Source organism: Nothoprocta perdicaria, unplaced genomic scaffold (assembly GCF_003342845.1).
Source record: "Nothoprocta perdicaria isolate Ctin4 unplaced genomic scaffold, notPer1 scaffold_160, whole genome shotgun sequence".
In the NCBI taxonomy this organism is placed as follows: Eukaryota; Metazoa; Chordata; class Aves; order Tinamiformes; family Tinamidae; genus Nothoprocta; species Nothoprocta perdicaria.
In genome coordinates, this window is record NW_020454761.1 from 785,171 (window position 1) to 812,814 (window position 27,644).

The 27,644-nt window shown below is 43.7% G+C and overlaps 1 protein-coding gene across 2 annotated transcripts; it reads right to left on the reverse strand.

The window, feature by feature from the left end:
* Positions 1-1,990: 1,990 nt before the first annotated feature.
* Positions 1,991-27,504, reverse strand: NUDT4 (nudix hydrolase 4). 2 transcript variants are annotated; one of them, XM_026035523.1, is made up of 5 exons: positions 27,362-27,504; positions 15,086-15,196; positions 7,601-7,645; positions 6,417-6,501; positions 1,991-5,015 (listed from the first exon to the last, which is right to left on the reverse strand). In XM_026035523.1, exons 1-5 carry the CDS (start codon positions 27,458-27,460, stop codon positions 4,813-4,815), a joined length of 543 nt encoding a protein of 180 aa, XP_025891308.1. In that variant the 5' UTR covers positions 27,461-27,504; the 3' UTR covers positions 1,991-4,812. The 2 variants fall into 2 exon arrangements, with proteins under 2 accessions (XP_025891308.1, XP_025891307.1); XM_026035522.1 differs by having other exon boundaries at positions 6,417-6,504.
* Positions 27,505-27,644: the final 140 nt, after the last annotated feature.

Consider the following 27,644-nt stretch of genomic DNA (forward strand, 5'->3'; position numbering starts at 1 on the left):
GCAGTGGCCTGCAGCACCCGCCAGGCCTCGCTCAGCCCCGACTCCCTGTGCATCCAGGACCGCGGCGCTGCGAGCGCCTCTCCCGTGCTCTGGACATGGACAGAGGAGCTGCCCGCGGGGCATCCCTGCTCCAGAGGCAGGCGGCAAGGGGAGCAGGGCCCAGCGGAGCCRTTCCAGTGGAGTTTCTCCTTGTCGCGGGGGTTTTGCCCTTCTCCTTCAAGGGCAGCTCCCCTCAGTGGCGYGGCGGGGAAGCAGAGGGGCTGAGCTGGGCTCAGGGGAGCACGGGTGCCTCAGAAAGGAACCCGCGCTGAGGGCCATGGCGCGAGGCCCTGGCGGTGTCCAGGCCCCAGCTAAGCCTGCGTGGGGATAAGAGAAGGTGCTGGTGGGACCCCTGCCCTGCGGTGTGTTGGTTTTTGTGCGTTCCCTAATCCTGCCCGCCGAGGTAGGGAGGGAAAGCTGCCCAATGCGGGCCCGGGGGAGCCGCTGCTTGAGGAGGTTCAGGCGGCCGCCAGGCAGGGGGCAGCGAGCGGGGCTGGGGGCCGGAGCAGCAGCCTCGGCCCCCAGCTGCAGTAGCTCCTTGAACAGCACTTCGTGCTTGCGGGGGGACAGGAAGGGGTGCGGAAAGGTGCCGGACGGCATCATGCCAGAGGGCATAGGACTCTCAGGGGGCTCCGGCCCCTGAGGGGCCCCAGCCGCTGCTTGGAGGGAGGAGGTGGCACCAGCYGCCCCTGGTACCTGTGGCCACGCTGTGGGGCCGCCCCACAGGCCTTGGTGCTGTGGAGCCAGCCTTAGGCCMCAGCACCACTCAACTGCACAGAGAGAACAACACAGCTCAGGTACAAGGGGTGAAGGGCAGAAGACTCCTTCCCTCTTCTTTCCAGTGCTTGGGGAAAAGAAAAACCCTTCTGCTTCTCCTGCTGCAGCTTGTGTTTTACAAACACTTGACCCCTCTTTAACTGTGCTTCAGCTTTGCCTGTATCTGCATGGTAGGGTCTGACCTGTGCCCCAGCAGACACTAAAGCTTACCCGCTCTAAAGGGCGGGATCAAGGTGGGAGGGCAAAATGAATGAGTGAAGACCAAGGAAGGACAGGGATGCTGCTGGGGCAAACTCGAGTCTCTCACCCCTTTCTGTCTAGGCCCTGGCTCCTGTGCCTGATCAAGCACCCACAGCACAGCTGCTATAGAGCTCACAGAGCTGCAGGGGGAGGCAGGAGGGGTAACGGGAGGAAGTAAAAAGGGACAATTCATCCAGGTGCWGAGGAGAGCAATCTAAGACACCAGAAACACTGCGCTAGCCCAGCCTCAGTGCGGGGGCTAAACACTGCAGGATGCAGCGAGCAAAACAGAGACAAATCCCAAAACCCACCAAAACCACCAACCTCCTTCTGTAGAGTTTAGGTGGGCTCTCGGATTAATACCTTGAGTGGCTGTATAGGAGACAGAATGACTACACCATCCACAGGACTAATTTAGATTTTATTTTGGTATATCTCAAATATAAAAAGTCAAAATTCTTACATCAATCTTTAAAGAAAATCCATGCAAGCAGGTCAAAATGTTTACAACTCAAAATTGCCCCCCATGCCCTTCCCTTCAGTTCTCACTCACAGCCTCTTTGTTGATGAGCAAATCAACACTTTTCCTCTTTTTTTTTTTTCTCTCCACAGCACATTGTTAGCAGAGTAGCCTGTCAGCAGTGCAAAAAGCACCAAAACAAGGTTTGTTACTTCAACGGCTTTTGTGCAAAACCTCAGTGTTTCTTACACCATTCAACCATATCAGTTTCACTTAAAACCAGCTCCACCTGGGTTTAAAGATTAAGGCTATTTCTGTTTGATACCATAATCTCATGATAGTCAATCTTAAAACCTAGCAGCCAGGAAAAGCATTGGTGCAAAGCAGACTTTGTGAAATGTGCAGACGGGACCAGCTCCCTTCCCTTCCCTTCCCACAAAGGAAGGGAATGTGGGTGCTGCACAGGCTCTGAGGTGTAAGAGTGAATAACCAGTATCTGCTCCCTACCAGMCATGGTTGGTCCATCGAACTAAGGATGCACAGACAAGAATTCAACAGGTACCAGGACAACCCTTTGCCTTCCTACCCCAACTTGTACACAGGCCCTTTCCTGAAGCCTAGTCTTAACCAAAACTAAGCATAGCAGTCAGGATGTATTAACTGCCTCCTTTCTGTAACACATTCTGCAGCATAATTGATGCAGTTTCAATTTACCTTYCCTGGCAGGTTTGCACAATTCCTAGAACAAATACCTTTGAGAGGCAGAACTCCAGCTAAACAACACTGGGCTTCATTCTGAAGGCCGCACAGAGACTGAAGAGATTTATACAATGAATGCTGTTTAAAGAAAAAAAAATTCATCTGGCACCACTAAACAGCTCAAATGTGAGACCAAAAAATAACCAAAATATTTATAGGCAATCAATGCTGAGTTTGTTAGCAACAGCAATACTGTACATTTTTACATTATTATCAAATAACATAATTCAAGAGTTACAAAATAAGATCATGCATTACCACTAAATTTCATACAAGCTTGGATTGGTTTCATTTCCAGAATTTGAAACCRATACAGAAGCATTTTTATGACTAAGAACTTGAACTCTGGATTCTCCATTTAAGTTTCACAGATTCTATATAGTCTTGTTACAAGAAAGCCTGTACAAGGTCRCTGGATGTGAAGTGTTAAAATGCTACTGAACAAAACCAGCATCACCTGCGAGTGAGCAAGAAGGGAGCCAAGCTCTTTGCTTCTGAAGGCAGCTCTGGAGGCCGAGGTTCCCCAACACAGGGCAGCTCAGGGACAGTAACAGTGCCCAGCTCCCCATTTTGCTCTGTCCAGCAAAAGCTCCTGTGATGGACAAACCTGTCCATGGAAAGAGGTGGCCCAGGCTGGACTGGGTTCCACCTGCCAGCTACCCAACTACCACTTTCCTCCTCTAGCCCCGGGGCTAAGTTATCTGCGATACTGCCACCACCTTTACCTGCACCTGAACCAACCTGCAGCTTCCTTCCYGTTCTGGAAGGGGCCTGGAAGAGCAGATCCAGGATGGAAAACACAACCTACCCAGCATTTCAGCATCCTCCCTCATGTGGCTCACACCTCCTGTCAGTAGTTKTTACTGTAGTTTTACACCTCTTCAAAGACAGCAGCATTAAGAGACTGGAACCCTGGTCTCCCTACTTTCACTGCATTTACATATGGCACAAGATTGTTTTCTAGAAGAGTAACTTCTGTGGCAACTTTTTTTTTCCTAAAAAAGTGTAACAGCACAAAAAAAGTTTAATTTATAGCAGCATTTTACACAATTTGTGTTAAAAAAGTAGAAGTTAACCATTTGTGTATTGAGTAACAAAAGGTTTAAATTACATTTATTTTCCATTTTACACTCACTATTTACTAGTTGGACTATTTACAAAAGTTCAGAGGATGTAAGAGAATGAGCTTTACCCAGAATAAGCTTCACATGTGAGGCACTGCTCTGCCTCAACCTGTTTTGGCTGACTGGAAAGGAGGTACAGACAGGTATAATGTTTATATCCTAGGRAAAAAAATGCAGTTAGAGTATCCATATAAGTTAGACTGTGTTCTTGAAGAAAACCACACTTGCACACAAACCCTATGGTAAGAACATATTAAGACCTACAGTGAATTTACTTTTTTTTTTTTTTTTGGCAGAAAGAGTGAAGAAAAGAACAGCAACACTGTCAGCTGAACCTCATTTATTCCAGCTAGGTTTTACCAAGAGGTCAGCTTTCACTTCAAGCAGTGAAAGCAACACCTGTTAAGAGTGTAAAAATTAAGAACTAACACTACTGGGGCTTTCAACATAGCTTATTTATAAGACAAAAATCATTCCTCTGCTAGGGTAGTACCAGGCCACTTGCCTCCACACCTGGGTAGAGCCAGGCTACTAGCAGGCACATCTTAAGGTGTCTTGCTCAGCAGGACCTGGATACTCTGCAACCTGAAGGGTCCACCCGGGGTAAGTCCTACCTAAAACATTTTAGATGATGAGGGGCTGCAGGAGCACCCCAGAAGGCTTTTGGAGCCTGCGCTGTAATTATACCACGAACAAAACAAACGTGGGCCTTGCAAGGAGCACCAGAGGTGAGGGGACCTGCTGCCCTCTTCATGCGCAGCAGGTGCTCAGGGYGTCAGCTGGCCACGTAACAGAAGCTGCGGGAAATTAATTTATTCTTCCTGTCTAGTTCTCTACATTATATGAAGACTGCATAGGACAAGGCAAACTTCTGGAGGACTGAGGCAAGCGCTGCTTAGTGGAAGCCATGGCTGCAAGAGGCCAAATGTTTAACACTGCTTTGTAGTCACACTCGTGACTCTCTGCCTTCAGCGCACAGTCTTCCCAAGAAAGTATCTTAAGTTCTTAGCACTTTGGTTGTGGATACCAAATAAGAGTTATAGTTTAAGACTATTCATTCAAGCTGTTCTCCAGGCAAGTGCTCTTGCAGAACTACTGCCTAGAACTGACAGGTCTTGGATAAGCTGAACACAATCAAGCTGCATATTTTAGCAGATATGGAAATTTATATACTCAAGTTTCATTTCTTTTTTWAAAAATGGCCTATTAAGGCATCTTAAAAAAATCCATATATGGCTTTGGTTTGCTGAAATACTATTTTACATTGTTAAAAAAGAAAAACATATTCAACAAATCTGACATTATAACGCATTCAGATATTTTACTTAGAACTGACAGTTACACAGATGCCTAACGTGTGAACACAGCTGTGTCTCCCCCGGGATGGCATGAACAGAAAGGGAATTCCAATGTTTATCTTACAGTAGAGGGCAACCCAGAAGTCTGTGCAGAAGTGACATATAAGGAGTTATTATCTGGAAGAGGGGGAACCACAGAATTTCCATTAGTGGGTGAGCAGCTCAGTTTCAGTTTTTCCAAGTACTCTGCATGAACAGGCTTGTGACACTGCAGGACCTTGATTGCATCTTCTACTTTAAACCATTCTCTTTTCCTTCCTGAGGGAGTGTAATACATAGACAAATAGTTACAAATTAGCAACAGCAAGTGCTATTGAAAGTTAAGCTTTTCCTTATTTCATTTTAGAAACATGTTGTCAGACATAAGAAATAGAAAAAATGCTGAAAACAACTGAAGAACATGAATTCACTCAAAGTTACTGAAGCAAAGTTCATAATATAGCACCAGAGATAAGAACTCCCTTCTGGCAGCAACTGCTGGGGAAAAGCTACATCTAGTCACTCTATTCCCTTCCCTAACTGCCTTGCACAGAAGCAACGTGTGAAGAAGGCACACGCAGGCATCAAGTGAAAATAAGAACTGCTTYGTCTGGTGCAGAAAGCAGTGTTCAAGACACTCACGTTTGAGGATACTCGTGTTAGCTGAACGCTTCCAAAGAGAGCTGACTGTATACTAGTGAAATGTTTAGGCTAGTTCTAAGACAAGTAAGTTCTTTAACACGATAGGCCTCTGAAAAATCTTTATAAATGAGGACAATGCTCTGAAAAGTGGAATTAATCCCATTTTTTCATTGGCTCAACGGTGTTAGTGTCAAATATTATACTCAACACTAACATGGCTTGTGCAAGCTGTTTGAGACCAAGATGTTGCTCATCACAGCAGTTCATTCAGCTCCAGCATCTCACCCGTTGCTAGCAGCTCTCTCCCCACTTGACATGAAAGAAGTTGTCAGTAACCACAGTCCAATGCTGCCCTCTCCCCACTAGCTGGGCACTAGGGAAGGCCAGACCAGCACTGTCCCCACTGTCCCCTGCACCGTACCAGGTCAGAAGCTTCAAGAAAAGCAACCAAAGGAGGCAGCTGGGCACATGTGTGTGCACATCCCAGTGACATCCTGTCTTGACAGATGCGTGGGTAGATGCACAAACCCTCATTTCAATCAAGCTACTACTGTGMAGCTTTTGATATCTAAAGGGTTGGTAACTCAAAATTAAATGGACAAATATAATGAGGTCTTCCATGCTAAGCATGGAATTAATATTTTTTACTTAAGAGAGTTGGTGAGTGTAATTAATTACATTTAATTTCATTAAAAATATCAAAATAGATCCATCTAGTATTGTGTAGGGTCAGATGTAYTTTAAGAGACAGGTTCTGGTGAACAGTACCAGAGTTCCCTACCTTTAAAAAGAGATTTTGTATTATAAGTGACCTCAACTAAAAATGAAATTGAATCCATCTTAATGTAGAATATATAAGAGTAATACAACATACTGAAGCAAACCTAGCTACATTTTTACAGAGGGACAGACAAAAAGCATGACRATATCCAGTTATTTCAGAGAATAAAGATTTTCCCCATAATGTTAAAAGCTGTTTTGATTATGAAAGACATTTGCTTAAGACACCACATGTAATACATGAGGACAGAGGTTTACCTATGTTAACTGAATCCTCCCAGTCTTCCAGTATTTCCGTCACAGTAAGAACATAAACRTATGTCCTGTGCTTCCGATCTTGATTCTGCTTGAATGTCAGAGAAAGGTTTTAATGCACATCAAGTACTGTAAATAACTTGCAGACTTACCACAACTATAAGGTTAGAAGTTACTTGCCCTGAGGTTATTTCTCCCAGCAAAATACAGTTGCAACACGCGGAATTGCAGCAATAAATCAGTTGTATTTTAGTTGATCAGAGTGTCCTTGTTACCCTGAAGTGGAAGCGTTGGTGCTTGGCAGCCTGGTGCTCATTCTGCTCACCATTAAACAGGCAGCAGTTTAATCACATTCAACTTTACATTCAGCTATGAGCTCATGGAGCTTGCTTATCTAGAAGTGCTATTATAAGAGGGGCTTTCATTACCTGTTGCAGCTGAAGAAAATATTTTAGGAACAATGTGACACGAACGTCTTCGTTTACAATCTAGTTATTAATCTTATGAATTAGAACTGCAGCAATGCTCAAATTCTGCTGAATGGCAAAACTATTTCTGGAACCTGAGGGAATACTGATTTAACTGAAAATGCAGAAAATTTGTTCATGCAAAAAGGTCATGAGAAATCCATCTGAAAGCTGTTTTAAAAATTGTTGGAGAACGTAGAGTCACGACTGACTAAATTAAGAGACTTCCAGCTTGCACACCATGCAGTGCACCACAGTACGCTGGATGTATGTGAAGACTTAGGTCTGCAGTTCTAGACATAAGGACTCTTGCCTGGAACTTGCACAGTTTACTGCAAAGCCAGCGCTAAAGCAGCTTTATCTAGAACATAAGCCTTGTTGGKAGGTGTTCCAAGCATGATACTTACACCAAGAAGCCTAAGTTTTGAAATATGTAAAACTGCCATTGGTTTGATTCTCAATGTCTCAATGTTAACTCCAGTTCTCCAAGTACTAAATCTTCCCAGAAAACTTGTTAGTACATGGAAAGGACCCCATTCAAATATTTTACACTATGTAGCAACAGGAGAACAAGAATCTAATACCTCAGCCATTAAACTTGCACTGTAAAATTAAAGGCAAGTAACAAGAACTTCARTTTTACTGCATTGTGTAAAAGTTATTTTCTGTGGTTCTTCAGCTCTCACAAAAAATAATCCTGTTTTCAAGGAAAGAGCTCACCTCAAATATTCCAAGCAGTCTGCCGAGTTTTCCCTTTACCCCAGCCTATAAAAGAAACAGCAAAAAAGTATTAACRTGTGTTTTGTGATTTCAAAAACTAAAATACTGTAGCGCCAGCTTCCTAAACAAGCATTAGTGAACATCTTATAGGTATTCAAGTAAATCTAACTTTCTGGAGTGCTGTATTGCCTCTGAGTTTAAATTGAGTATTTTACGACACAAAAGCCTGGCCTATTGTGCAGATCCAAGAATGTATGGATTCCCCCAAACTTTCCATGCAGACCACAACTGCATGGACCATTTTACCTCATCTTTGTGTGTTACTAAAGAGTTAAGTGACATCAGTATTGAGACTAACAATGACGGTAGAGATAATTGTAGTAGTAGARCAATAAATCCAGAGCAGGAATGTTTAGAGCTCTGCTATTTCAGAAARAAAAGTTTTGTTCTAAATTTTTAAACTACCCCTCAGCTTGTACTTGGCAATTTTCTTCATTGCATGCAAGGCAATGATGATCATTATTTTCCACCAACATTTGGGAGTTGGGCTTTCCATTAAAAGTACTTTTTCCAACTTAAGTCATTTATAGTCATTCATGTATTCTGAAAAAACCTCCTTGAGACAAGAACATGCGTGACCTCCTGGCAGACTTAATTCACTTACACTTTTGTCTTGTCTAAACATGCTTAAAGCAGGGCTTTTAAGTGCTAGGATGATGTCTTCTAGCCTTCAGTCTATTCCAGCTTTAACCAGAGCAGGTCATTGATGTTTTGTGTTTTTATATGAAGGACCATCTGGATCATAATTACATTTTCATGAGCAATTCTGACAGACAACAGGGCAGGCCTTAGCGAAATCTAATCAAGACCGCCCAAGCGAACACTTCTGTGCCTTTCTTTAAGGAAAGCAGATGGCTGGTGCTGTTCATTAAGCAGCTTTGACGGAGCAAGTTAAATCCCCATCACGGAAACCTCAGGGAGCGTTTGCTTATCCGGAGCAAACACCAGGCCTGATACCGGCGCGGAGCCGCGCGCAGCACCGCGAGGGCCACGTGCCTGGCTGTGGGGACACCCGCCCTGCTCCATGTGCTCCCTGCCCTCCCAGCCAGGGAAAAAGGTCCCACATTTGGCCCTTAATGGCCACACGGTGTATCAACGGATGCCTGGCAGCTCTGGGCATGTTGATTTCCACAGATCTGTTAGAAGAAAGTTGATAAGCAACTTTAGATGCTTGCAAGATCTGCCAGCTACAGCSTCAGGAAGAAGTGGTTCATGATGGAGAAGTGTTTCCTGCCCCCCCTCCCCCCTTTTTTTTTCTCTTAAACTATTTTGGCTGAAGCAGCCCCTAAAGTTCTTCAGCCATCTCCTACTGCAATTACATTGCAATGCAGAACAATGTTACACTACACTGCAATTCCTATTGGATATGAGAYTAAGCATCTTCATCATGGCCATGATAAACTCTAGCTTGCTCATTTCTTCCCTGAAGTTGCATCAGATTCCTAGAGCAAGACCAGTCAAGATCATCAGAGCTATCACTCAACAGCCTGACAGAGCCCAGCATGGACTCCACAGGCTTCATGACCACMAAAAGCCCCTTTTTCAAATATCAAGCAACCACTCTAAAAGGAAAGACAGAACCAAAACCTTTCAAGATCTTAGATGCCTTTGAGAAGTCCTGTCAATGACTTCATTTAGCTCATCAGTTGGTTAAAGCAAGGGCATCAGCTCACACCACAGGCACATTCCCTTTGCCCTCCATGTAAGTTTAAGCACTTAAGTGATTAATTTTGAATAATCAGAAGCACTATTACATGAAGTGTGAAAATCCCCCCACAAGCAACTTGTATTTGTACAACTACACGCAGCTACACTAACTATGGGATTACTACCACTGACTTCTACTTACTCTAGGCAAAGGTGTGCTTCCAAAGTGTAGTATTCCTGTAGACAGCATCATCTTTGGAAACATTTATACTCTAAGGAAGAGGAAGCAACTAGACTCATAATTCCTAATAAGCTATTCTCACCTCAATTACAACATCTTCAGAATTCAAAACCCATCATTAGAATGACACTGATCCCTTTTTAAAGATTTTTACCGCATTGTAGCTCATTCGAAAGGTATAAAGAGCAAAGCGCTAGATCAAAAAATGCTTCAGCATTTTCCTGGAAAGCCAAGTAMAGCTTCGTTTTCCCAGTGCCAGCTCCTACTCCAGTACATTGGTGCTAGACTTTGAACCATTTGCCTCAAACACATCTTTCCTCCTTTTATATGCCCCAAGGTTCTCAAAACAAGGCAGCTAAAACTGTTAAGTAAAAAGAATCCTATAGGCTACAAGCAGCAAGTGAGAAACACTAAAATCTGGGAGAAAAGSCCAGTGAAGCAGCATTTCCTTTGGCAGACAGGCTGTTGAGCCAAGCACTACRCCCACGCAGACTTCCTTAGGGCTTGCTCTATGGGCTCCATGTAGATAATGCACCAAACCTGAAATTATGCATATTTTAGCATTAGACTAAATACAACCGCAAGAGGAAGAACCGGCCAGCTCATTCCATMGTCTTCCTGGCCTGAAAGAGGCTCCAGAGGGACAGATGGAGCCATGCGGAGAGCCAGACCTGCAGCCAGAGCTGCCTCTTCCTTCCCGCAGGTGGAGCAAGAGCCACACAGCCAGTTGCCTCGCAGCTCTGCCAAGGCGGGAGGCTGCTCAACTCTTTACATCTGAAAAGTTTAACTGTGGGAATTGCTGGCCTATATTTGAATAGTGACTCTTGAAGAAACAGCACGAAGCTATTCCTGCCCTGTCTTGCAAACCTCTTACGTAAAACCTGGAGAGCATCTGCTGCAATCTTTCCTCTAGAAGGAAAGGCTGTTTTTCTGTGGGTGTTCAAGTCTATGCCTCATCCCGGCTCTGAAACACACAACCATTTTCCAGACATCAAGTGCTCACTGGAGCAGCCTCCCGTGAGAGGTCATGGATGGAGTTACTGCCATTTCCACTGGTGCAGCAGACTAAGCATCAGCCCAGGTTCCTCTCCTCAGGAGCTCCATCCCCACAGGTCACTGAGGAATTATGCACCTCCRTGGCTGCCATTTTGGGGTAGGTCAAGCACAAACAGAGCAAGAGTAATTTTTTCCAGGGGAGGACAGAAAAAAGCAGAGTGGGAAAAACTCCCACAGTTCAAGACGCTGAGCAGCAGCAGCAACTTGCCAAGCTTCATTTACTTCCTATTTCCCTTTGACCACAGCATGTGCAAACAATTCCATTTCCATCTTTCATGCTACCTAATTAAAGGATTAAACTCTAAAKCCATCAACAAGGTAGCTCATTTAGATCAGGTGTAATAACTTTCTGGGACTGTTTTATGCAGTAACTTCACTGGGGCATCCTGGTTTCAGGCTTGCAAAAATGTACCTAAAGAACTAGACAACTTCTCTCTATTATAACCTGTCAAGTGACAGGCATTTGTTTTACATTGTTACACAGCCATACCAAATCATTTTAGAGGTGAAACCCACCCCACTAAACAGTTTCAAAGAGAGTCATGCAGACAACTGCAGTACACACACCTGACAAGGAGTTTATTTTTTTTAAAACAAGGATTTTAAATATAACACTATTAGTGGGAAGGTGAGGGCAATTTAGAGCCCATGGGTTTCACACTGTGAAGTATATTAGCACCTCCACTATTAGGAAATATCATTACAACACCCACCGACTTAATTTCCCCCATTAATGAGCTGACAGAAGCGGTGGGTTGGTTTGCACATGACCCAGTCCTGAAGCAGTAGCAGCAGCTCCAGCRACTGCCACAGCTTCCTTTGAAGTTTACTCATTCACAAAACTCTTTATAGTTCACTGCACTGCACTGGGGCCAGCTCGCAAGGTGACATTGACCTCAGGATAAAAACAGAAAGGGCATTTGTTTCTTAAAAGGGTAGAATCAACTTCCATGGCTCAAGCAGGAACCACGCTGGCTTTTCTTCAAAAATGGCACTTTTCTTCACAGTCTTATGGCTGTGCAGACTCATGCTGTAGCTTAAGAACACTTTAATGGAGGTCATGAACCCTGAAGCTCATCAGTTATACAAGCTTTGAGTAGGAAAAACACCCAAGGTTGCAGAAGTGTCTGCAAACAGTTCTTGTTGAAGCTACCTGCTTCGGAGAAGCCTTTACACACACAGGCAAGCCCGGCCAGGAGTCGACCATGGCCTGCATGGCCTTTCTCTGGAAAGAAAGAAGGAATTGCCATAGAAAGAGCGAGACAAARTCTGCCTAACTCCTGCAAGCGACACACAACTGTGCAGCCACCTCAATCAGCTCTGAGAGAGCTTTAGAGTGGCTCTTTCCTCCCACCACCCTTAAGAAAACACTCTCTTGTAGAGCATACACTAATGTTACCATCTTTCCTTCATGTAAGGATCCAACTTTCCCATCATGAAGCCTTTAACTAAAAACTCCAGTATCTAAAATCCCACCACACACAACGCAGCTACAAGACAGCATAACATGCAACACAGAAAAAGGCTTTAGGAATGTTTCCTAAACTGCAGTTTGGTCTGTACCTGCTGTTCAGACCCTCTCGTGCAACAGCACCTTAGTGAAATACAGCTAGACAAGCAAGCAGAGTAGCAGGAGGCTGACACCTGTTCTCAGGATTCAAAACAGGCCAGGATGCTCATACCAGACACACACTGCCTTTAATCTCAGTTCAAAGGTAAGACCAAGCTCTTCTCAGTGGTGGCCAGTAATAGGAGAAGGGGTAATGGGTATAAGTTGAAACACAGGAATTTTCATCTTCATGTAAAGAACTACTTTCCTGTGAGGGTGACAGAGCCCTGGGACAGGCTGCCCAGGGAGGCTGTGGAGTCTCCTTCACTGGAGGTCTTCCAAATCCACCTGGATGCTGCCCTGTGCCCGATGTTCCGGGTGTACCTGTTGGAGCAGGGACTAGATGATCTCTGGAAGTCCCAACCTCAACCATTCTGTGATTCTGTGAAAGATCACCTGCAAAGAACTGTGTTCTCAGTACAGAYTGTGAAAGGGCCTATCACCCATGAGCTATGGTCTCAGATATATACATACACTTTGCTATCGTACACTGAAGCCGAACAYTTCCAATCACTGTTCGCAATGACCACAGCAGTATCTTCAAATGAGGTAACTTACAAATTGTAATAGGCACAAGGCAGTCCTGAAGGCCCAAGGCTGARCCTGCAGGATGTAGATGATCTCAGCAGTCTGGAGAACAGAATACTGCTCTTTCCTAAGCATATGCCCAGCAGAATTTTGCCTTGTTTGTACAAGATGGATCTTTTAATGCTTTGATTGACAGGACAAAACACATGGGGAGTGTTTCAAGTCTGCTGACATGAAAAACCTCACTCCAGAATGAGGAATTCTGGTGGAAGTAAGAAAAACTATTCCCAACCACAAAATTGCATGGACAACAATCTACAACCACAATGTATGGCCTTTTCCTCTGCCCAGACAAAAATATGAAAAAAGAGYAAGACCACAGCTCAGTCTCTCACTTTTCTCACTTTTTTCTCACTTTTTCCTCATTTTTTGCCTTGCTCTTTTTTGTCTGCTAGTATAAAAGTACATCCACAAGGGGRAAAAACCCTTCAAAAGTGCCTTTTTGGTATCAGTGTGTAGCTGCCATCAAGTTCTCACACTTCATATACTCTGGACTTTCACATGAATAGCAAAAGCCCTACAGATGTTTATACCATATAATCTACCATCAAATACTTCATACCTTCATTCCTTTCCTGTCTTAACCTTCCCCAATACTCATTCCATTTGTATTGCATCCCTGTAAAAATGCACGAGAAAGCTCCAGCAAAGGTCAAATGAACTGATCTTGGAATAGGAATACTTGAAAATATTCTTCCCAACATACCCAAAAGTCTGTGCAACGAAAGGCTAGTAAGAGCCCCAATACCACAGCTCTTGCCCCATRTCACTTTGCTATGACATTAACCTGTGACCTCTGTACATCGCTTGTCGCCTGCAGGCTGAGCAGCTCAACCCATGGCAGTTCCGAGAAGTCAAACTCCCACAGCCAGTTTCATAGCATACTGAYTGCAGTCATGTCCCTTAAACACAAGCTATTTCTCACCACAGGAAGGAGAAGAGACCGATTCAGACACTGATGAGACATTTTATTATCCCTCATCTTGGGCTGTGCTGTAGGACACGGCAACAATTAACACTAAAGTGGCCACGTGAACACTGAGCCAGGGCCTGTGTTTAACACCTCCCCATCACACCCAACAGCTGGAAATGTCAGAAGCTTCCCCACAGGTGCTACTATTGCCTTTCATTCCTAGAATTCYAGATCTTTGCTCCCTTCAAATGCCAAGGAACTGCCCTGTGGTAGCCTCCTTCGCTCTTATAAAAAACAGTTATTTGAACACCTCTTCTCCAAASAAAAACTGGCCCTACAGAGAAACAAAACAGCAGAAAGCCTAGAATTATTTTGTATCAGCAATGCTCATACATTCTTGAATCTTGTTACAAGGAGTCCAACAGCACTGAACTCTGAACTGTCCCATTCCTCAGGTAAGGGGAAGGCAATCACAGGATGACAATTCACACTCATTGACACCCAAAACCARACAATTCTTAGGTCAAATTGTATCTACATCAAGCTCCTTAGCAACCACAACCCAGCTGAACCAGTCTCAAGGGTAAACAAGCGAAAGCATCAGATAGCTCTTCAAAAAGTCATTACATTAGCCAAAATGGAAYGAGAAAACTGTTTAATTCCAGCAGCGTGTGGCGCTCAGCCTTGCTAGCAGGTAACCACTTGCTCCCCAAAATCTTATACTTTCTTCTTAAGTATCACGTAAAGAATTCAAGTTGATCTGTGGTCACTTAAATTTAGCAATAAATGATGCAAGCTTAAGTGACTCAATAGGATTTTTCTTCAAGTATTTCATTTAGTTATATATGGAACAGCTGACACTAATATTAAATATTTTTTAACATTTTGTCTCAGAAAAAGTGTTAGGAAAATTGAATTTTGAACAAGAACCAAGTACCTTAATAGTGAAACTGCACTTGTTCATCAAGATCTAAATTATTTTGACTGGGAGAAGGAGCACTGATAAAACAGCCAATCATATCTACAATACTTTTCCATATAGATAGCAGCCTTCAAGATGTTTACAAGAACTTTTTTGCCACTGAATTCTCAACTGCTCGGCTGTACATGTTTCTAATCTCTTTAGCATAGCTTGAAATTCTCAAATCTCTGCTCATTTCTCTTTAGCAGGTGCATACCTATTAATGTTTGTTCACTAGGTCTCTCCWAGATGAGATGAACATCAAACATTTTCTGTACAAAGTGCCATTTTAGCATTGAATCTCAAAGCCAAATGCAGCACACAGAAGGTAGAGCTCCCTCTTTCTTCCCAATCCCCTCCTGAAGCTATTAGCAGCATAAAGCAGCTGGGATCTATTTYGCTTACGTTACCTCTTCATACACTTCTCTGACTGCTGCTCCCCCTGGTTCTTCTTCTGGTTCCATTCCTCCTCCTGGCACAATCCACTGATCTGGGTACCGGCTACTGCTCACCAACAGCACCTACAAATAATTGCAAATCACTGTTAAACATCATTTATGTCTTACTACTATATACTCTTACCRCAGTGCACTTGCTCACCTGTCAAGATGGACTGCGACTTTTAAAAATGCAGCAAAAATTGCAACACTGCATCAAACCTTTTWAAGGCTCCAAGACATTTGTACAGTTGTCTCCTTGCATGCTTATTTTCTTCAATGTTAAAAAGGTAACATTCATAAAAATGAAGGTTCAGAGCAAAAAATCTGCAGTATTATGTTTTAGGGTCATATAAACTGGAAAGTATTAGAGATAGGGCATTTCCATCAAACAAATTTAATTCCTCTGAAACTGAGTTTTTGGCTAAAGAACAAAACTTTTGAGAATACTTGCAACTTTTAACCTTAAACAAGCTTTTTTCAATAGCTGAAGTTACATGTTATCATAAACAATTTGCAATACTGCATAACTATGAGGAGAATAATTCATTGGCTCTTGTGCAATTTGATTACTTAGATCATTTCTCTAGAAGGAAAGGCTGCGACAAGCTTTTACATTTTTTTAATTAAAAAGACAAATTCATTCAAGACACTAATTCCACCTAAAATTTGAGTGCATAGCCCGGCTCTATCACTGATAGATAGCTTTTTAATAAACATTGTTCAGAGGACCTGCTTTCCATAGTGTTCAGAACTGTGGAAAGAAAAAAGAAAAAGCCACCACTTTCAGCCACTTACAAGATTACTGGTGTTTTCAACACGTTCTAGAACTAAAAAACTATCAAAATAAGACCTTGATTATGGAAATATATAGGAAAAACAGACATGCAGTAACACACTATGTTCTGGGCGGCACTTACATAACTTGTGCCTTGTGTCAAGTCAGGGGACAACACCAAGGAGGGAAGGAACAGGGTCAGTGCTCAAGTCTTAAGAAAGAACTACCAACAAGAAACTCGTTTTAAAAGTGCAAGCATTTACTAGAGCCAGATGACTTGATTTGACTGTGAAATCCTCACCAGCTACTTGGGTGGTTTTTAAATTCATCTCCCTGTTGGATTGAATAGGAAAAGAATGCCTTGATGAAGGCAAGAAGGGGCAGCTTGCATATATATGTATATATAAACACACATCTACCGGCACACACCATGTTGCTATGGCATGTGCAGAAACACAGCGCAGCCTCATCCACAGAAATTGAGAAGGGTAAAAAAAACCAACACAGTTGCATTTGTGCATACTGAAATGCAACTAAAAACCTACCTGAGAAGAATCTTCCMATTCTAACATTTATTTTACTTGCAATAAAGATTTTTCTACATAAAGAACAGGTAAGAGTATTACTTAGCACAAAATCATTCCTAACATCTGACCTAGAAGCTCGGTATTTCAGTCTAAACATTTTATTCAACTACCTCGTCCAATGGCCTAGAAATAGACACAGAAAACAAGGTTAGACACAAGTTAGTCTCCACTCGGTCCCTATGACAAGTTGTTCCCAGTATTTTCAGTATTAACAGAAAGCTCCAGCAGAGGTACTCAGTTCTACTAAACATGGTGTTCAAAACACTTTTGAACATGTAGTGAGTGATACAGATGCCCCACCTACAGAAGGGAACCACTTGGCCAATGCTTAAAGAGAATTTGTAAAAAAACAAGTTCTGAATGCACTTGTGGGATCCCAGGCATGAGCATCACACATTACTTTCTGCTGAGCAAACCAGTATGTGTTGCAGTCATGTGAAAGCGAGCCCCAACTGCAAACAAAAGGAGGGCTCCACCACATTAAATCATTCCCAGCATAGCAGAATGATCTTAATCAGAGCTCATTGTTTAGCTGAGGCTGAGCATAGATTTCCTAATTACTACTGGGGGATAAATCAGGTTGCAGCTCCTCATAGTGTAGCATGAAGTTGGAACTTTTTAAAGTTTTTGTATATATATAAAAAAWTGTTCATAACCAGCCTGATCAATAGTCCATTGAGCTGCAAATTATATCTATTAGCTTTAATTACCCTGTAAAAAGTATAGGTGAATATATCCAGCCAGTAACCCACACTAGGATATCATTCCACTAGACAGGCATCAGCTATACATAAACTCAGAAGTGTTATGGACAGGGAGATCTCTGGCAGCTCCCCAAAACGCCACTAACCACAGACTTGAAGCATTTTCTCAAGCATCCCTATTTCTAAGTCCTTTCCTCCTATGATCCCTTTGTTCTTACAACTAAAAGGGATCACACAAAGAATTGCGCAAGGTGCACAATTCCTTCTCTTTGCAATACTAAAATTTGAAGCCACTAGGGCATGAGACACCCACCTAGAGGTAGGCTAGCCCTTCACCACCACCTACATTTTACTGGCAATGCTGCCAGCTGATAGCTATCAATGCTAAGACTGCATGGCAAGGCTGAAAAGTGTCCCAAGATAGATTCTCTTAGTTAAGGTAGCAAGCAATCTTGGACTTAATTGCCCCTTTTTCTGGATTCCTTTCAGAGGGTAAAGCGTTCAGGTATTTCCATCCAAGCAGCCATGCAGATCTCTGTGCCTGGCTGACTAGGCTGTAAGTCACTTAAGGCACCAAAAAGCTGCCGCAGCTGCTTAAGAGTAGCGTCACTTCACAAAAGTGCAAAGTCAGAAGCAAAACTGGCAGCAGTTCAATTTCTCCTAAATCAAGAGAAGGGAAACAGGAGAACAGATTCAGGTCACCTGGACACTCTAGAGAAATCTTTTCTAGGTGGCTTGTGTTCAAGCAGATAACAGTAATTAAAAGTTAACACTGCAGAACAACCTATCTGTCTTTTCCAGGCTAAGCGATCCAAGTTTGACATAAAAGCTTTGTTAGGCTTGAAGAAAGAGTACTTTGCTTTACATATGGAAAAGCTGTATACAACATCCGAGAACACAGAAAGGATCATGACTTGCATCATTTTACTTGATAGTGACCGCTGCCTTTCCATGTCCCTAAAGTCCCAGAGTTGATGACTTCTCTTTAAAGTAATATTTCCAGAATACAGAGCAATGGCATCAAACTGGCTTCCCTAGTCCTTGGTGCAAGAAACTTAAGAGGGAGGGTAAGTTGTTATTTTCCCCTTACTGAGTCAGGCAGTAGAGTGGCAATGCAGTTAAGAGGAGGAAAAGATTCTTCCACTAGGATTTATTGTCCAAGGTTTTACCCTCATTTAAAGCCCAGAAATAGCAGTGACCTTTGAGCATAGTGAGAAAGGAACTGCTGGCCAGCCCACTTGTAATAAGCAGCTATCAATCTGCTTAGCCAAGATACAGTTAATGCAAAAAGAAGTAATTACAGAGCATGCGGCATCATGGGACTCACTCACTATAAACATTGGGTCTACAGATAAACAACTAAAGATTTCAAGAAAAAGATGCCAAAATTGTGGCCTATTTAAGTTCTCAAGTCAAGAGAAAGCTGTGAAAGAGCTAGCAGCCATACAATCCAGGAGACAAATGCAACACTTCAAAATACAAGTTACTGCCCAAACCCATTCCTCTGTATATTTTTTCATGCTGGGTAATCCAAAAAGTAAAAAGTGAATTAAGGTTATACAAAGTTTCAGGGTTATTTACCTCCCTTAACTGAGAGGCACTGTAGCTTATGAAAATGATTATGTTAAAGTCAGCTTACATAGAAAAGTTCAGGTTGAAGCTTGCTAGACAGAACAAAATAAACCCTCCAGGCTGGAATCTGCCTTCAAGGCACAACTGTGCACAGCGTGAAGTAGAAGGGCACCATAACCCAGCTGCAAGACTGGATTTTTTCCTACAGCAGATATATTATTTGCAAGGAAAAGTGCACTTACAGATGAAAAGGTTAGTTCCTTGGACAGTTTAAGAGATGTCCTTGTCTTCTCACAGCCTAATCACRTACACTCCTCTGCGCATCCCATCTTCTCTCATCACTTCCAGCAAGTCAGTCTCACTGCTATACCCAACTTGCAGTTTGAATTCCAGAAGGGGATAGCTGGAAGTTTCCCCTTGATGTCTAGTACAGGCCAACACTTGAAAGCAACAGCTGCCCAGAGGGAAAGACACCACGGCCCCTCTCCTGGAACACTGGAGCTGGGCTGTCAATGCTAGGCAGGCACAGCAGCAGTGTGGAGGAGGAAGAGGGACACACAGCTGTGGGACAGCACCGAACACAGCTCCCCACAGGGGTAAGGCTGAGCACATGCTGATAATTCCAGAAGCTTTAAACTAGTCAGACCAGAAACTCCAAACAGTAGCAACAAGCAACCTCTCCYGTACAAAACGGAGCAAAGTGCTATTTCAGAGCACAGATGTACTGTATGTTCTCACAGTTGCCAGAAGCATCTTCRAAGGGAGGCAAAAACACTATTCTGAGAAAACAGCAGGGTCCCTTTTGATGAAAGTTAACCAAATCTACCACAGCACACTCAATGGGGAAAATTTCTACCTGCAGGCTCAGTCTGTGAAAGTTAAGGATGCTTTAACCCAAATACAGTCAAACGCATCAATCAAGACCTGCAGTTTGTTTTAAACTGTCCATAAGCAGATGCTAGAAGAGTGAAAAAACAGGAAAAAGTATAATACTCCCTAAGCTTCTTCCAGCCTCCAATTACTTTCAGCTCAGGAACACCATTAGAAGTGCTGGGAAACTACTTTGAATGCTGCAACACAGGAACAATACAGAGCAACAAGGAAAAACATGCACTTATAAACCCTGTCAGAGCTTAAAAACAAACACTTGGGTCACACTTTGAATACTCACTGTATTAATCCTGCATAAAAGCACAGATTTCAAATTTGAGAACTCATTTCAACCTGCTACTGTATTTAGCCACTTATTCTAAAACTTTTTGCTATTTTAAGGATCATTGCCTCATTTCAGTAGCTTTAAAATAGTTTCTCAGTACTCCTATAGGTTACCATAGTGCCCTTGTCCTAGAATATTACCATCTCGTTTGGGACTCCAAAAAGCTGACAAACACAACCCGCTTTCCCCTTGCACGGCTGGCACGCAGCATGAAGCCCCTCCAGCCCCGCCACCCTCCCCAATGGCTGCACAGCCCACACGGCAGCACCACACAAGCAGGGGCAGAAACACAGGGCCAGAGCTGCCCACACTTAGACCAGCCTAAGGCAGTTCAAGAGTCTCTCAAAACACCYGACAAACCAGACACCAAAGAGTACAGCACCCAGATATGTAAGTTAAAAAAGAAGATCCAATTTCTATGAACAGGAACTGAGAAGTGGCATATTAGCTGGAAGTGCATTAATTCTGAAGCTGAATAACTTGAACACAGCATCTTGAAGGCGACCTAGAAAAACAGACTGCCTGAATCCTTCGCTTTGACAAAAAAAGTCTAGAATATGTTCCTTACTGCATTTAAAAGAAAAGTTTTATCCACAGCTTTCTTAGATTGCTAGTATTAGAAAGCTACTCAGAACACACAGAATAAGCATCRGAGTAGTAAAAACTGAGTGGAAGATGACTTTTCCCACACTTTAATATTTTCAATAAAATTGATGTAAACTACGAAAACTTTACAGATCACTTTTAAAACCACCACCATGATCCTTGGCCATCACTAGTACAATTCTACTAGGTAGTATTCAAAAGATAAGATGCAAAAATATGTATATCACAACACTTCAAAATCTTACCTGCAAGTCATTTCTCCTTCGAGGCCTTATGACTTTAAGGCTACACAACAACAGCAAGAGAGTCACCCACTTTTTCAGCAAAATGTTTCAGGAAATATTTTACTCTGACAATTAAGACTATTACTTAGCTTTTCATATGGAATTCACATATGTGGGTGACAGCTTGTCACAGTGATTCAGAATYGGAGTATTTTCCACCAACTTACTCCAAGTACTTCATCTTCACCCTAAGCCAGAGTGTGGGCAWCAGGAACAGAAAGCACTAGTTCTGYAGCATTTAGAACTCTTCCTCACATCAAGTACTGGAGTCACCTGYAGCATTTGGTCCCTTCCTAAACTTCAGTATTCTTCCAAGAATGAGATTTGATAGGACTCGTGGTACAGTGAAGAGTGTAGTTCTTGCATCCATGTAAGAGACTAGGTTCTTGCCCCTGTCCTCCTAAAAAGCAGAAAAGAAGAAAACCCTGGAGACATCCATAAAAGCCAGCTTCTCTGCAGGCTGAATCAGTCCCCAGGGCTGATTTAAGGGAGCAGCCCAAGGGAGAACATCCAYGGCAGCAGGGAAAGCCACCAAAACTCACTTCTTTGTGACTTGAAACCACAGCCTAATCCTGAGCAGCAGAACCCCCTTTTACTGGTTACTCAGCAACATAATCYGTTTGACTACAGGATCAGCTCCCGTGGACTTTTCAGCAGTAACAGCCAATCTTTGGTAACCATTCAGCTGCAGGGAGAGCCAGGACAAGATTACTTCTTGACAAGTACCAGTAACATTTTAGCCTTTGTAGTCCTCAAGGTACTTTGGAAAAAAAAAATCTCTGAAGATAGTATTTTGAATATTTATATTATAGGACTGATTTCACTGATGTGTTTTAGCACTACATTAATGTTCTAGGAAATTGGCCTCTGGTCAAAAACGAAAACATCGTTCTTCAAGGTGAAGAACTGGCAAAAGCTACTTAATGAAAATAAACTTTGTAAATGTTCTCTAAACAAACAAGATGGAAAATACAAACCAACCTGCAAGCTGTTCACTCACATATCAAAAAAGTTGAGTAAGAAAACTTACCACAAATCCTAGCTAGCAATAAATAAGTAGCATGAAAATTCTGAAGAGTCCCTGCTCTTTTAGAGATTCAGAACTTGAAAGTTTAAAYACCACTGAATTAATTCTGATAATTCAAGAGGAAAGACCAACATTTTAGCCACAAATGTAAATATACAAAGCAAGCTTCAGATGGGAAAGTAACCTATAAAGAATATTTTCTGAAGCACCTAAATAATCACAAATATTACTAGTCCAAAAAGAGAGAGCACTTCTTAAGTGAGATAAAACCTAGAGCAGGTTTTGCCCTAAGACACACGAGGCTGATGCCAGCCAGATGCAGTCACAGGGCCTACTGTCCCAGGCCAAGCTTGAGCAAGGGCACCAGCTCCGTTAAGCGCAGTCATAGGGCCACAGCCAACACCACGGTMTCAGGGACAAACACCCTGAGCAGGTTTCCCACTAAACAACTCATGGCCGGCAGACTGCAGTATCTATTCAGACACGAGTTAAGGCTGAAGCTTCCTCCCGTGGTCGATAGCTGAATTCCTACAGCTTGCAAGTACTTGGAGATTTCATCTCCAGCAAGCGGCTGGAATTTGTCATGAAGCTCCCAGCTCAGCACAAGGTGCATACACAGCAACTGCAGAAAGCTCTTTTGCTGCAGATAACAAAGCTGCTGCACTTTCTAAGTTATCTGCGAGTATAAATCTTATACTTAAGGGGGACTTAACATTCAATTATTTTTCTTAGCAGTAATGCAAGTTTAAGCCACAATAGSCTCAAGTCTATAGGGATGCATAAGCATAAAGAGACACACATAAGCAGATGCTGTCTTTGCAAGTCACACCACAGCCGAACAGACTGAGGACGGAGCAAGAACCATTTGGAAGCTGTTTATAGGTCTTAATTTTAGAAGCTATATTCGTTCCAATACAACAAAAACAACACTGTTCAAATCATCAGAAAACACATAGCTCAGGAGGCAACCATTCTCTGACAATTAATCCTAGCCAGCTGTTAGTACCGCAGAAAAAGAAAGTGCAAGTATAAAAATGACAAACCCCACAGCGTACCCAAGTTGCATATCAGAAGGGATCATTTGATAGGATATATTCGTACCTTAACATATAAGGCACCAATAGAGCAAGCTAGATCCCCTGCATCATTTCTTAGTCCATTCTGGGGAGCATGCCAACCTGAAACATGGAATACAGCCGTCACACCCCAGGTCACACTTTAAAGCACATTATCTGGGAGTTACACCTGAGGGCTTACAGTGATAGATAAGAGAACCCAAACGATGAACTCTGGGTTAAATATGGAGGAGCTTTCCTCCATATTCATCACTTTGAAAGTTTACTTAAAACTCCTAACACACCTCATCTCACATCTAGTCAGGTGATACCTCTGGGTCCTTTCTAACAGCCTCCAAAATCTTGACATTTTACAAAGAAGCTTTTCCAGAAAACTACAAAGTTGAAGGGGCTGTGAATGACACACAAGCATCTGACTAGCACAGAATAATCTACATCTTCTATAAGAACGTGACAACACAAACAGCAATTACACTTACTACTGTCTCAACAGTAACAGAATACCCTTCTCAACTGATTTCATCTCCTGTATAAGGCTGAACAATACAACTGCAAGTTACAATATTAGCAAAAAACTTCTCTTCACCAGATACTAAGAGTTCACATTAAACTGCTTTTAGAACAGCCACTAAACTGCTAGCTGAACACTTAAGTAGAACTGCTAATGTTACATTCAACTACAGAAAATAGCATCTACAGACRCTAAAGTAATTAGAACACACTCAAGTTCTATATTCAAGGTATTTAAAAATAACTGCTCATTTATTCATATATGTGGTCAATGGAAGTATAATCAAATTAGCTGTTAAAAATGCTTTAGTTATCCAAATGACTAGAAAAAARCATTCATGTCTGCTTGTTTTTGCTTCCTTAAAAGCCTGCCTTGCTCTCTGCCTGGAAGGGCAAGGAAATTCCCACCTCTCCTCCATGGGGAGCCCACAGCAGCATGTAATGCAGACCTGGTGTTCGGGGGGCACCCCATGCACATGCGCAGCCTGCAGCCCCTAAACATCTCGGGCCTCCGTGGTCTTGTGCGGTTTTTCCCCAAGATTTCATCACTTTTGTTCCAAGGTCAGCTGGCACCTGYAATCCCAGCTCCAGCCCTGCTACCACCACCAGCAGGCAGCCAGCTTTCTACCACACTAGGCCCTCCTTACTGAAGGTCCAGGAGCATATTTCAAAGCACTCAGACATCCAAAGCAGCATCACCTGGCTATCTTATCACAACATGAAGGCTATGAAACCCAAAGCAAGACAGGCTAGGGCAGCAAGCTGACTGACATGGAGCGCTTTGAAGAGGATGAAAGAAACAGGAAGGGAGGATTTTGCAACAGCTCATCCAGACAACCAGCAACCGCTGCAGAAAGACATACTTCATGCCACAATTCCAGCTTTSAAAGCTCAGCAGTGGCTTTTGACAGGTTACAACACCATGGACAAACACAATTTCCATTCCATAACAACTTGCTTAAAAAAAAAAAAATCTACAAATCTAGTGGTGTCAAAAAAAAAAAAGAAAAAGACACAGACATTTACTAAGCCAAATGCGACAGTGTCCTAGTGAAGAACAGCAGTTCACCTACTGGATTTGAACTGTTTGCAGGGGCCACCAGACTGAGTTTGACCTCAGGGGTATTCTACAGTCCACCCATGTTCTGAAACAAGAAATAAACAGTGAAATAAAATATGGCTTAATCAAAAATACTTTAGTTAATATGATAATTCAACTGATGGATTGCTTCATGTATAAACGTCAGCTGTAACCTAGGCTCCAATAAGGCTTCCAAATATAAAGCTACAAAGGTAGCACAAGCCCTGCAAAAGGTGTGAGACAGACCAAGAAGCAGTAACAGCAGCTTGTACTAGAAGATTAACAGTGGAGATCAGGTATCACTTTAGTGACYAGTCTTGTTTCCATCGATGATGGCAACAAAAAGCAATTGCTGAAGTTTACAAGTCTCCAAACCAGGAGGCAGTATCCATAGAAGAACACAAGAATATCAATATAAGAAATGTATGATTTTGTACCAAAGCTGCAGAGAGATAATGTTTGGTTAAGGAGAACACACAGTCTCCTGTGCTTGACTCAAGTTCTGCTACCAGCCGAGATGCTATGAGGTGGGAGCAACTCAGACCCAGATGCTGCTGCTAGCTGCAAGGTGCCTGCCCAAGAGCTTTGTAACCATGATGGAAACAGGCCCTGCCAAGGAAGAACCTCCCACCCCCCAGAAAAGCACAGGCACAACTAGATAGGAATCTGCCATTTAGAAAGTCAGGGTTGATGTCAGTGTTACAATTAAAATTAAACCATCTTCTAACAGAAGAATGTGGCAAATATTCCTCTGGACACAAGCTAACCATCGTAGWCAGTGCATGATCCATTAAGAGACCATTACAGACAATATCTCCATTTAAAAACCTCAAGACTTTGCTCTCCTGCTTTAAGGCTCCAATATGCAGTACACTGCTAAGTATTTCAGTTGCCTACACAGGTGGAACAAGCTCTAAAACCTCATCTGCTGGGCACAGCAGCTCTCAGCTTGTGGGTCARTAATAACCCTTGAGAGTTGCAGGGTCAGACATTAAACTGTTTTCAACAGCTTCTACAGAAGTRTGCTGTTTCCCCTGCTTCCCCCAGTCACTTTGGTTGTTCTTTTATGCTCCTTCAAARAAGAAGTTATCTGGCACCCAAAGATCCCAATTAGCTGAATTTACTAGAGAAGGGAAGCACTTAAAACCATTATATGGAGCATAAAACAAACCCACAATAAAACACATTAAAAACAGCATTCAAGAACAGCAGAAGAAGCCCACACCCAGCACATCTTGGGGACACAGCTGATAATACAAACCAATGGCCAAGCACCAAGCTGATAGGACACAAGTCTGTATGAAGGCAAGCAGGGGGCTGCCCAATCCACTGGTTTATTTTACCACTGCCCCTTTGGAAGTTAAGGCTTTGGAGCCCATTTCAGTCATGTGCACAGGGTTATCCCACAAACACAGGCACCTCACAGGTGCTCCAGTCCTGACAGCYCAAAGCTGCAGCCTCCCCCTAAGCAGAGCCACCACCGCGTGCACTAATGCACAAGCAGCATTTGCAGCAGCCTTATTCAGGTATTTTCATAGAGTAAAAATCTTTCTGGCAGCAGGAAGTTAAGACTGAATGCAAGCCACAGGCCAGTGTGACATGAACCATGAATTTTCAACTTCCAGCACTGCAGGAAGGCACCTCAGTGCCATCATAGCACCACAAAACAGCTGTCTGAAGCCCCCAAAAAGGTCGACAAGGGGTAGACACCAGCAGGAACCACTGAAGCCACACAAATGGAGAAGCTTGCTAGAACATCAGAGGTGCTGCTGAAGCCAAGGAAAAGCTTCACCAGCAGTAAGAGCTTCATAAGGTTTAGCAGAAACCAAGTAGTGCAGTCACAAGGCTGTATTTATACCACAGAGAACAGCATATGCCAGAAGGCTACACAGAGCTTTTGCTCAAACCCAGAGGCCAGAACTTTGACACGGGGCCTCTACCTACCACATTGTGTCTGTTGCTGGATATACTTAAAGATACACAAGAAGCTTGCCATATTGACAGGCTGGAGAGGTCAGCAAGYGGGAGAAGAGGGGAAATTTGCCCTAATACTTACAGTTATTTCATAACCATTAAAAATAATTAAAACAGCAACAAAAAAAAAAAAAGTGAAGGGCACAGTGGTGGTCTGAGACACTACCTAAGCACATTGTGCAATGAAACCACCTGAGAAGTTTTCAGGTAACCGCCAAGGTGCSTGACCTTGGCTGCAAATATAGGGCAACTTGGCAGCCGCCCCCGAGCCTGCTGCAGCACAAAGCCACCCATCCTGCTCCCCTCTTAAAGAAAAGGGGGCCAAAGGCACCGCCACCCCCCCACACCTGCAGCTGCTTTCTCGAAACACCACCGAGCGTTATKTGACTCGCCTGGGTGGCGGCAGGAGGAGGAGGAGGAGAAAGGCAGGGTGCACAAGATACACATATTTTTCAGACGAGGAGAGAGGTGCCCAGCCCTGACCCAGGGCAGGGAGCGCTCCCCGGGAGCGCCGTTCCACGCTGGCCCAACGTTTCTACGCCTAAGAACACGTTTTAGCGGGTGCACAAGCGGAGGGGGGGTTCATAAAACCGCGGAATTTCGCCTGCCCCCCCGCTCCCGCGCAGCGCCCCAAGATGGTGGGCGCGCGCCGCCGCCCCCCGCCCCGCGGAGAAAAACCCGAGGGAAACGCGTTAAAGCAAGCAAAAATGAACAATAAATTAAATCGCTAGCTAAGGAGCGCGGCGGCGCGCGCGCGGCGAGACAAAGGGCGGCGGTTGGCGGCCGTTGGCGGCCGTTGGCGGCGCGGCACGTGCGCGGCGGCGCCGGGCTCACCTCGTCCTCCCGCTCGCTGCGGAAGCACAGGCACGCCGCCCGCTTCTTGTAGCCCTCCCGGTCGTACGTGCGCGTCTGGTTCGGCTTAAATTTCATCATAGAGGCGGTGACAGCCCCGGCCGCCGCTGCCGCCGCCGCCGCTCCGGCTCTCCCGGTGGAGCAGCCAGGCCAGCCCGGCGCCCGTCACAGCCGCGCCGCGCCGCCGCGCCCGCCCCACGAGCGCGGCGCCATGGAGGAGAGCGGAGCGAGGAAGGGAGGCTGCCGCTGGTGGTGCTGCCGGTGG